This window comes from Anabas testudineus, chromosome 7 (assembly GCF_900324465.2).
Source record: "Anabas testudineus chromosome 7, fAnaTes1.2, whole genome shotgun sequence".
NCBI lineage: Eukaryota > Metazoa > Chordata > Actinopteri > Anabantiformes > Anabantidae > Anabas > Anabas testudineus.
In genome coordinates, this window is record NC_046616.1 from 19,829,864 (window position 1) to 19,840,402 (window position 10,539).

The 10,539-nt window shown below is 41.1% G+C and overlaps 2 protein-coding genes across 2 annotated transcripts; both read right to left on the reverse strand.

Annotated features, from left to right (window-relative positions):
* Positions 1-68: 68 nt before the first annotated feature.
* On the reverse strand, positions 69-5,109 carry LOC113166951 (protein-serine O-palmitoleoyltransferase porcupine). The gene is made up of 15 exons (XM_026367230.1): positions 5,059-5,109; positions 4,204-4,347; positions 3,929-4,121; positions 3,731-3,774; positions 3,389-3,570; positions 3,147-3,277; positions 3,036-3,056; positions 2,695-2,709; positions 2,463-2,588; positions 2,267-2,367; positions 2,111-2,187; positions 1,972-2,035; positions 1,705-1,790; positions 653-763; positions 69-184 (listed from the first exon to the last, which is right to left on the reverse strand). The coding sequence occupies exons 2-15, from the start codon at positions 4,337-4,339 to the stop codon at positions 83-85; spliced, it is 1,389 nt and encodes a 462-aa protein (XP_026223015.1). The 5' UTR covers positions 4,340-4,347; positions 5,059-5,109; the 3' UTR covers positions 69-82.
* Positions 5,110-6,447: 1,338 nt separating this feature from the next.
* LOC113166947 (zinc finger protein 2 homolog) lies at positions 6,448-9,729 on the reverse strand. The gene is made up of 4 exons (XM_026367225.1): positions 9,450-9,729; positions 9,239-9,332; positions 8,492-8,654; positions 6,448-8,267 (listed from the first exon to the last, which is right to left on the reverse strand). Exons 1-4 carry the CDS (start codon positions 9,646-9,648, stop codon positions 7,266-7,268), a joined length of 1,458 nt encoding a protein of 485 aa, XP_026223010.1. The 5' UTR covers positions 9,649-9,729; the 3' UTR covers positions 6,448-7,265.
* Positions 9,730-10,539: the final 810 nt, after the last annotated feature.

A 10,539-nucleotide genomic window follows, 5' to 3' on the forward strand; every position in this document is an offset into this window, starting at 1 on the left:
GATCTGACGCAGGATGAACTCACAGTGCAGAAGTGGACATCTCACGTTATTGCTTCCTTCTCCTTTTCTCTGTCTCGTATTATTAGAGAATGAGGCGGTACAATATCCAGCATCCGAACGTGACCCAGTGGCTTGTCCAGCTCAGTTCTGACCACTTCTGAATGGTATGATGGGTGATTTCGTCCTGTAGCGGACAGTAATACCATGTAAGCTCAATATGACAGTATATAATATGATTTACCCTTTTTAAATACATCTACGAAAGAAAATTGGATCCAGTGAAGGTTACATTACTTTACAGCATGAACCATGTTCACTGCTCACAGTTTGCTGTACATTTGATGAGAACCGGGTATATAAATACAGTCGCCTACACCCTTCCAAACATGTTGTGGTCTCCAAATTCAGCATGACTCAACAAGTTACAGTTCTACCTCAATAGGACACCACTGGTATCTTTACTTCTGGACATATTGTGTGTAGTATTTGCACAGCAGGTTTCATAACTTAGTATAGTATATGGCTTTTCATTGCCTTTTACATGATATCTTATTTAGTTGCATTTATTATTTTAAATACTTTTTTATCCATTTCCTACATCAGACTCTACATGTTTCCTCTCTGGGATCAGTACTCTCTTATCTCACAGTACCTCATCCTCCTCCATGTAGTCCACACTGGAGTTGAACACAGAGCCCAGGTACGTCAGGTGGAGTACTGCCAAAGCGCTGAATGTTATGTTAATCATATACACCCATAGCTCCTGCAGAGGGGCAGACAAGGCATCATGTTAGAGCAAAGAAATTCCTCATTCAATACGTAGTGTATATTTCCTACTGTAATCTGTGTGGGGTTCATGGAAACCTAGTCTCTCAATCATCCTGTCATGAGTCTTTAACTAAAAACTCATAAAAACATTCTTAAACCTTGATTTTTAGACTATTATCAATGAATATTTAATATTACGGACAACTTTACACCATAATTCAGGAGCTTTAAAGTACAAGTAATTTTCCTTCTTCTTACTTCTCTTGATGTGTTTAACCAGTTCAGTTTAACCAGTAACGACCAATTGGGGCGCTCCATTTTAAATGCAGCAGTATATCTTTTTTATTTTCCTGGCATTGTAACCTGAGGTCTTTACTACTTTAGTAATAAATTAGGTATACCACTTAGACTATTTCTTGTGTTTGAATCTATTTTGGTTGCATTGCCTGTATAGGGAATACTGTTTATAAGGCATCAGTCCAAGTGAGATTTCATTGGGTTAAATTATAACATGCTTGCTCGTCTGCAGGGCAAAAATAGACTTTTTCTGAATGCTAACTAGGCCAGAGCATCTACTAGGTAGACCCCAATGAGTGCCTCCTGTTCTCAAAGAATGTGTCAGCAATGCCAGTACAATGTCTATTTTGCACAAATGAAATAACTGAAAAATCTGAACATGTAGAAAAAATGCATGTGGTTAAATGAATTTTAATTAGTTCTCTCTAGAGGTAACAGTGTTTTTTGCAAAGCTAAGATATTAGCTTCCTGGCTGTAGATTCATATTTAGCATAGAGAATGTTATTACTTTTCTCATCTTGCTCTCAGAAAAGAAACAAAAAAGCATATTCACCTAAAGTAGAGCTGGTTGCTAATAATAAACGAGAGTAGTGGAGTTCATTCTCTCAGAAAAAGATGAAACAGAAAAGCACGCATTACCTTTTTGTTCTGGTGAGTGCAGTTTGGCTGACATTTCCTTGACAGTATACAGGCATTAAAAATGGTTGCAAGCCTCTTCCGCAACACTGAAACACAAAACCAAACCATTAAAATGAAGCCAGGGGAAGAATTTGCCCAACTATAAAAGGTATTGTAGAAGAACTGTGTGTAATAGTGGGTGCAATTACCCATTACTGCAAAGCTAAGCACCTTCTCTAAATGGAAAGGTTCTAATGCAGAAACATGCAACATTAGGCAGACTCTTACCGTGCTCAATGTATGTGATGAACCCCAGAGATATTAACACTGCACCCAGATGAAAACTCAATCCCTATCAGACATAAGCATTAGAATTAGACCAATCTACACAGACATATAAAAATTGTTTATTTAGCCCAGTACTCACATGCAGAAGGGCGCTGGCTGTATATGTAACCATGATGGCAGAGAAAGTCCCAAATTTGAGAGCGCTCTTAAAAACATCTGTGAGACGAGAGGTGTTAACCAGAGCTATTATCATTGCATTCATAATGAGAATGAAAAAGTCACAGTTATAACTCACAGGTGTGCAGAAAGCGAGACATGGGTAGATTCCACGACGTTACCACTTCCACCATCGACCGAGGAAACTCTATATTCAGAGGCTTGGATACAGTAATGTCCCTACAAAACATAAGGTCAAAACATCAGGGGCCTGTTTAAAAATCCAAATAAAGAGGAAACAAACTTCACGTTAATATAATGCATGCGTTTCTGACCATTTGAGGTTTTCTTTCTCCTCCGTGAAGCCTGCCCCGGCCAGACTAGTGGTAGTCTCACTCAAATAACCAACAAAATAGTTGCTGAAGTGGAAAGACATTGTGTTCTCATATGCCAGCAACCACCTAGTGTAACGACATTAAAGGAAAAGGAAACAGACAGATATTAGATTCCAATTTCAGGTGGCATCCAACTTAATGAATGAAATATTTCACAATACTGAAAACATACTTTGCCGGTGTACCTCTGGGAAGAACACAATGAAAACAGAAGCAGAAGTAGTTAGTGTTAGTGATACAATAAATTCATATAAATGTTCAATAGACATGCGATGTCATGTTCTACAGTACGTCTCATCACGGTTTTCAATATGGTGAAACAGTCGTAGTAAATGAGAGGGTAAGACGGATGCCTTGGTACGCATGTGACTGCACAGAAGGGGGGAGTGGTGTGGATGCATACATGCAGATGAAGGTGATGTACAAGTGGTAAACAAAAAATAAACATAAAAAAATAATATAAAATATGAGCAAAGCATGTCTACAATGTTACCAAGGTGAACAGTTGGTTACCTGATCTTCCTCCTTTTTTTGCTGTAAGTAAAGATGGTATGAATTAGTAAATGACATATACTCAGAGACAGGATTAGATTAGATTTCAAAACATCTCTGTTTTCCACTCACCTTCGCAGCAGCTTATCTCCATAGACAGGTATGAAATAAGGGAAGAGGTATGGTGCCACGCAGTTGGAAATAACAAGGCAGATCTGGCTTTTTACCCAGCTGACAGACACTTTCAAAAGCCACGCAAAGCTCTGAGGAAGAAGAAAAGCCAAAGATTTCAACAGTTAACATATGGAATAAATGTTAAATAGCCCTTACCCCCACTTTCATCTCATGTTTTAGAACTACAGCATCATACTTACCAGCTTACGTCCTTCCAAAGCTTCCTTGTAGCTGTTGAAGCTGATCCAAGGACCAAAGATGACTGTGCCCACAAAGTAAATATAGCCCATGAACTCAATAGGCGAGGGTACACTGGTCACAACACCTCTGTCCAGATCGAAGGCCAGGGAGATGGCTTTCATGGCAACAACCATCTGAGAACCTGGATGACAGCAGCAGCACTTGAACATACACTGTATTCCAAAAATGGAAGCATTTATGAGACTATAGAGCAAGAAGAATAATGAGAATTATTGCTTCCTGTCAGGTCTTTTGGGTTGGGTGTCAAATGTTGTTCCCTACAGAAAAGATGCCTGACCTACCTCTCATCTTGTGCCAGTTGGTTGTGTCCATCATGTGCAACTCTCTGATAAAAATGGACAAGAATAGGCTCATTTTTGATTTGGCTCTTACCGCAGATTAAGCTTTCACTGCAATGCCTCACTTTAAAGCGTTCATTTCAAACACGCGCTTGATGTGTGCAAATGAGCCTGTCAGGCATCAGAAGAGGACTCTCTTACCCCAACAGCAGGTAGATGAGCACAGTGATGGAGAGGAAGGTGCCTCGGATGGTAGAGTGACGGCACAGGAAGAGGAAGAGGTAGCAGAGAAGGCTGAGAAGGACCACCCAGATCATGTGAAGTTCAAAGAACAGGTAGAGAGTGTAGAAGCCTCCGGCCACTGTGCCCAGGTGTTTCAAATAAGAAGGGAGGCCTGACACAGCAAGGCAGAAAGATCGGTAATCACGGCGTGACAAAGTTAGAGATGTTTAAGTGCAAAATAACTGGAATCTTACCTAACATCCAGAGAAGCCGGCACAGCAGGCAGATAACCAGCAGCTGCCACACCTGCTCCAGGCCCTGCTGAGCTGTAGGCAGCAGGCAGCCATGAGCAAGCTCCTGGAAAAACTTCTGTCGACTGAACGTTCCCATAACTAGACCTGAGAAGTAGAGGAAGGTAAACACTGCATTGTTACAGCAACACAAATAAATATATAAACAAACACCTGGCTTCCTAGTGACTGTAGTGATGAGCACAATGACCTGTATGTAAACTACACACACAGGCAAACCTGCAGGCAATCACCGAACACACATCAAACAAACTTCAAATCCCAGCATGCACAGCAACTCACTGCGAATCTGTGCAAAGGCATGTGCCGCTGATGATGCTGTGAATTGCGCTTATATCTGTACTTAAACGTAAGTGAATGTAAGTTTCCAAATCGGATTCATAGGAACGATCGGTTCGTGAAAAGCCCGCTGGAAGCTCGGGATGCGGGAACACATGACAAGCTCAGCACTGTATGATGCTGAAATGAGCCCGGTGGCAGCTGCATTGATGTATATTTCACGGCAGTTGGAAGAAGTATTAAACACAGTGAGACACGCTCTCTCCGCAATGCAGTCGACCAAGGGGATGAGTGGACTCACAGCTGCCTCACAGCCGCCGCATATCTAAAGAGCCACGCTGTCCTCTGCGCTCTGCAGAGCGTGCTCATTGTCTTAGGGGAGCTTTTAAAAATTAGATTGCAGTGGGATTAACGGTATTGCTACCATCGCACTTGAGAGCTGTCCCCCAGCCCCCACTCACACACAGCTAACTGGACGCCCCCGGCTCGTCAGGTTGTTTTTTTCTGGGGATAACTTACCCTTTGAGAGCAGCAGCTGGAGGTTCCTCCCCGTGTTTCTACCCAGCTGCTTTTTCCGTCCCGTTACACTCAGCTGAGCGTGTGCGCTCACAAGCGCGTTTTAAGCGCACTCGGTGCAGATGATGCTTATCTGGATGACTCCCATTGTCACAGCATCAGCACCACTTGCTTGTCAACTAAGCAACCACCCGAGGAAATCTCGACCAATCAGCTGCTTCGATCGGGAGACGTAAGCCAACCAGTGCGTTCGCTGGCTTTGAATGACAGCCAAAAAGACCAATCAGAAGCAGCGCCCACCATTACCGGTGTGTTCCGACCAATAGGATGTGTACAGCTTGCAGGTAGATTTGAAGAGAAGAGGGTGAATTCTCATCTGGCTGTTTCAAGAGGTTGCAGAGGAATGCCCTCTACAAATGAGCAAAACGACTGAAATATACATGCACTTTGGAGATTTTGGGGATATTGTGGCGACCAAGTCGTCAGCATTACTCATAAGTCATTAGATTTAAAGATGTTGTAACGATTTGCTTTATTACCAATTACTAATACACTGTTATACAGTCATTTATAATATTGATATTTGGGTTGTCAGGTTGTGAAAAATCGTTTAGGCTGCGGTTTCTCCTACTTATTAATAAATATTACTAAATCTAGCTTTTCTTAAAAGGTGATCAGTTTGGCAGTTTTTGAGTAGTGGAGGTTTTTAAAGTCACTGATTAAGGATCAGGTGTTTCTCAACATGTCTGCAGTTATAAATGTGAATTATTAAAATGAACCTAGGTTTTCTCATGTCCAGTGGACATATCATTACAGTCACTAGAAAGCTGTACTATAGCTAAATTAGTAAAAGGACAATATATTTCTTCAGTTTAGTGCTGTCAATCTCTATAATGTGACATGACACACTAAGTGTCAGTCAAGGAAAAGCAAGCATACACTTCAGAGTCCATTTTACAATTAATGACATAGTAAAAACACTGAAACAAATGTGAATTCATCATGACAAGGGTGAACAAAAAGGTGTTTCTGTAAATACTGTTAACTATGTTGTTTGTTTAGATGTATTAAAGCTTATTTCTTCCATATTTTCCTTTAATAGCTTAACTTGATAAACTGTAGGTACACGGTAAAATGGATGCACTGCAGTACAGCTCTATCTACAAATGCAATGTCTAAGTAATAAACCAACTTTAATTTTCCTAAAGTCCATTTTTATTGATTTAAGTAAATGTATTTAACAAATGGAGCATGGGAAAAATGTATTATCTGCAGTTTCCTCTATTTTAAAGGGCTGCTTTAATTTCAGTCTTTTAAGGTCTCAATTTTTGTGACAGCATGACAAGAAGCAAAGAAAATATTTTGGAATAAAATATTTTAATAAAATGATCATCTATTGGTGTTAGTGAGTAACACAGATTTAAAGTTGATAAAAAAATGACACAAAAATATAATTAACAGCGAGCTGTTGTTAACTATTGTTTATAAAAGTTTAATACATTCAAAAATGAACACAGTGTTGTGAGTATAATGCTTAATGTCTTATGAGTACGACGTGTTAGTGTCAGCTACAAGACTAAATGACATGACAATGCATATTCTATACAAATATATACAGTATGTAATATAAAGCAATGTAGGTCCTGGTTGCTGAGGTAGAAAGAGAAACTGAGTCTAGTTGCATTTATCAGTTACAATGTTAGATAATGATCATTCTTGTTTACAGTACAGTGCATATGGTCACAGACTGTACAGTACAGAACACAGCCTGCAGCCTAAATGCCACCTGGTGGTTGGTTCTGTTTTACAATTGAGGTCAGATACATTCTATACACAGAACAGTATTATTTCCCATCTCAACACCTTGCACCTAAATTAGAGAGCTCTTAAATAGAAAGTAGCAGCATGACAGGTTCAGTCCCTTACAATAAAATATCTCTGTATTGGTACTGTAAAGTGCTGAATCATGTTAGACCAAATTACCAAACAAAGGAAACGTGCAGCAGTTCTATCACAGATATTTTGTGCATGAGCAGTAAAAAAATGTCCAGGCAACATAAGTTTACCGGAAAAATAAGCCCTTCCAAATGAGCCCTTAGCTTATGTTATTAATGTTGTATCTACCAAAACTCTTGTGTGGATGGCTTAATAGCTTTTTAATTTAATGCCAGCTTTTAAAAGTGAGAAAATGTTCCCCATCTCCACGTAGATCAGAGTATAATCTCAAGGTCATAAGCAATTCTTTCCTTTTTGACTTGCTTAACACGTTGCTCATCTGGAGAAATGAGCGGCAGCTCGACTTGTTCCTCTTTCACAATCTCCTTCTTCACTTTGTTTGGTTTGCCTAAAACATATTCATAATTCCTTTTAACCTCAAGTAATGCTGAAGTGAGGTATTGAGGAGAAAAGAGCTGTAGTGAGGCTGGGAGTTCCACATGCTGAGGCGGAGGGGGCTGAACGAAAGCTGCATGCTGACTGGACATAGGTGTCTTAAACCGAGACCAGGTCCGTGAGAAACAGGGTACTGGTGGGGGAGGACATGGTGCAGAGGATGGTTTCTGCACCACTGGAACAGAGATTCCTATTGAGGTACTTGTGCTTGCAGCTTGAGGCGGGGTCAAATTTGTTTTAGGTTCAGGTTTTGGGAAACACTTCTTCTGCACACTGTTTTCTGACACCAAGTGGCTGTCAACATTTTGTGTCTCGATGATGGGAGAATCTTGTTCCGACTGAGGTACAGAGTCAGCCTGTGGCAGGAATAAAATGTGGTTATGACGTCGACAGAACAGCACGCCGCATGTGCGGCACTTCCTGCCGTCTTTGACATGCAGCAGTTTATGACGCTTTAGGTTATGACTTGTAGTGAAAACCCGATCGCACATGTTACACGGAAAAGCAGGCTCATCCTTGTGGACACGCTGGTGTTCAGAGAAGTCAGCCTGCCCTGTGAAGTGCTTTCCACAGATTTCACAGATAAAGGACTTTTTTTCTTCATCGTGCATCTGCTTGTGTTTTACTAGTTCTAACACTGTAATGAAGTTCTGAGTGCACAGCTCACACTGGAACCCACCTGCTCGTGCAACTACAGGTTTTAGGAGCACAATTGGACTCATCTTGTCTAGTTTTAGGATGCCTGCTGATGTTTTAAAAAATAGTGATGGCTTCCTTGGGCTTGGTGTTGCTTCTGTCTCTTTAGTCAATGGTTCTCCTTCCTAGAAACAAACACACATACAAAGGTGGGATGCGGAAGTTATGTACCATAACAAAACAGTTAGTTCTTTACTCAGGATCTACCAACAGTGAAAGACACGACAGTATGTTTGCTCAAAAGATGAAGCTGAAGTAGCAACTACTACTGCCACTGTCACCTCGTCAGGTGACAGAAAATGAAATGAAGCAGAAGATCAACACACAAACAACAAGCAGTGGTTGTTACCTTTGACACTGGGGATGTTTGTACTGCCTCTGATCGTTCACTTTCAGTTTCCATCAAAACAGACGACTGGATGTCCACAGAAGAATCATCCTCAGGTGGAGCTGTTGTTCCTCGTGTTTCCACAGTGACTTTACGGCGACGCCTCCTTCTACGTGTGTAAAACCTTTGGAGAATAATAATAATAATGATTAAAAAATTCACCTGCAGATACAGTAAACCATTGTCACACATATCTACTACAGCACGTGAAATATGAATAATTGGCACTTTTTGATTGAAATAAAGATGAAGTGAGAGTTAACTTGTGGTGTGAGTGACAGTTAAAATGCTAAAGTTGAAGCAGTTATTCATAAGTCACTATAATTACATTAGTAACACCAGTATGTATGCTTACAAGTTTATGTTTTTACAAATAAAGACAATATTGGTGGACAATATTTTACAATGCTTTGAAAGGGGACATAGAAGCTAATATGCACTCATGAAGCGGATCTTGAACTGTAGTGTAGTGGTGTTTCACTGATGACACCATGAATGTCTCCATCTAGAAATGATGCTTGTTATACACTATTATTATTATTATTATTACATATATACTTCTAATTTCTGCATAAAAGCATAATTTACATTTTTATGCTCTGGTGTTGCTGCTCTCTCACAGTCTTTGGCCTCGTATTTCTACGACAGGCACAAATCGTGACTCCTAAGATGAATTTAAATTGCACTGGGTGAGTGATCAGTTTTTACCTTTTCCCTTTTTTCTTGGGGCTCGGTTTCGTTTTACTGCACATGAACACAGAAGGCACAAAGTCCGGATGGTCGTGGTCCAGGGACGCCTGCCCTGTAAAACAGGAATGCACATGTGATCCGTCTTTCGGTCGGTTTTAAAGTGAGTCAGAGCAGATGTGTTGCAGCTGTATCAGGGTGCAGTAACATCGGAGAGGACCGGTTTCGGTACCAGATGTGAAATGAGCGCCACAAATCCGAGCGTTGCCTCGGAGCTGCTCGGAGCCGCCGTTCACTTGTTGGATCGCTTGGAGCCATAAACGTCTCCGGTTGGCCTGAAAAGGTCGATACCCAGACGGTATTCTGTAAAATTTGAGTTTGCTCGTGGAGGAATGCCGATTTTTACAGCCGGACACACAACAGGCCGACATTTTAGTTGTGAACAGTTTGCATTTGGTGCTTAGCTTCGGTTGAGGAAGTTCTCAGCAGCAGCTAACGCGACTTCCGTTGCCAAGAGGCGCGCGCATCCTGACGCCGACGTCACGTCACCACCCCCAAGTCGAACAGCGAGTGGCATCATGAGTGGCAGCGGGGGGATCAGCGGGTGGGGTGGGGGGATCAGCGGGGCGGGGTGGGGGGGTCAGGTGAAATCACCGACCTGGACTCCTGCATTTCATTTGTAATGTGCGGATTCAACCGAAACAACCGTGTGAGGAGGGGGTTCCTGTGTCTGGGCCCCAGTCTGTGAACCGGCTCACTGAGGACCCCTGCTGGCTGCTGCCCCCCTGACCCTGTGACCTGACGGCTTGTTTTAGTCTTCATGAATCAACCTCATCCAAACGGGACCACAGCGGGTTTTACATTATTATTTCAATTATTATTTATTATATTTTCTCAATATTTCATTCACTAACCACCTTCAGTGGACCAAATGAATGCAAAATCTGTCATTAATTAACCAATCTTACTTGGGGTGAAGTAAGTAAATACAAACACAAACATTACAGTACATTATAATCTAAAACTGCTTTTAGATGAAAGATGGGCTTTTCATCTAATATGAACACAGTGTTATTTCTTTGTTTTTTGTTTCCATATAGAATATACCCATGCAGTTTGCCTCAGATTAAACTCCACTAAAGCATGCATTTGTGGATGTTGTTTCCCCTCACAGGTATGGACATGAGGAAACCAATGACTCTTTCCATGTAAACTGTGAATAAAATCAGACATTTGATATAAAAATGCAATAACGTTTTCTTGTGCAATATAGCTGAAATCTGTAGCATTAATTGTTACACCTTGCTTACACAATAATAACA

What these genes read in the sequence shown, in the direction of transcription:
- LOC113166947 (XM_026367225.1), bottom strand. Translation starts at nt 9,648, where the DNA reads ATGTCGGCCTGTTGTGTGTCCGGCTGTAAAAATCGGCATTCCTCCACG. An exon ending in CCCAAGAAAAAAGGGAAAAG is followed by an intron (nt 8,655 to 9,238) that starts GTAAAAACTGAT and finishes TATTCTCCAAAG; the next exon opens with GTTTTACACACGTAGAAGGA. An exon ending in AAACATCCCCAGTGTCAAAG is followed by an intron (nt 8,268 to 8,491) that starts GTAACAACCACT and finishes GTTTGTTTCTAG; the next exon opens with GAAGGAGAACCATTGACTAA.
- LOC113166951 (XM_026367230.1), bottom strand. Translation starts at nt 4,339, where the DNA reads ATGGGAACGTTCAGTCGACAGAAGTTTTTCCAGGAGCTTGCTCATGGC. An exon ending in CAGCCAGCGCCCTTCTGCAT is followed by an intron (nt 2,036 to 2,110) that starts GTGAGTACTGGG and finishes TATGTCTGATAG; the next exon opens with GGATTGAGTTTTCATCTGGG. An exon ending in CATCACATACATTGAGCACG is followed by an intron (nt 1,791 to 1,971) that starts GTAAGAGTCTGC and finishes TTTGTGTTTCAG; the next exon opens with TGTTGCGGAAGAGGCTTGCA.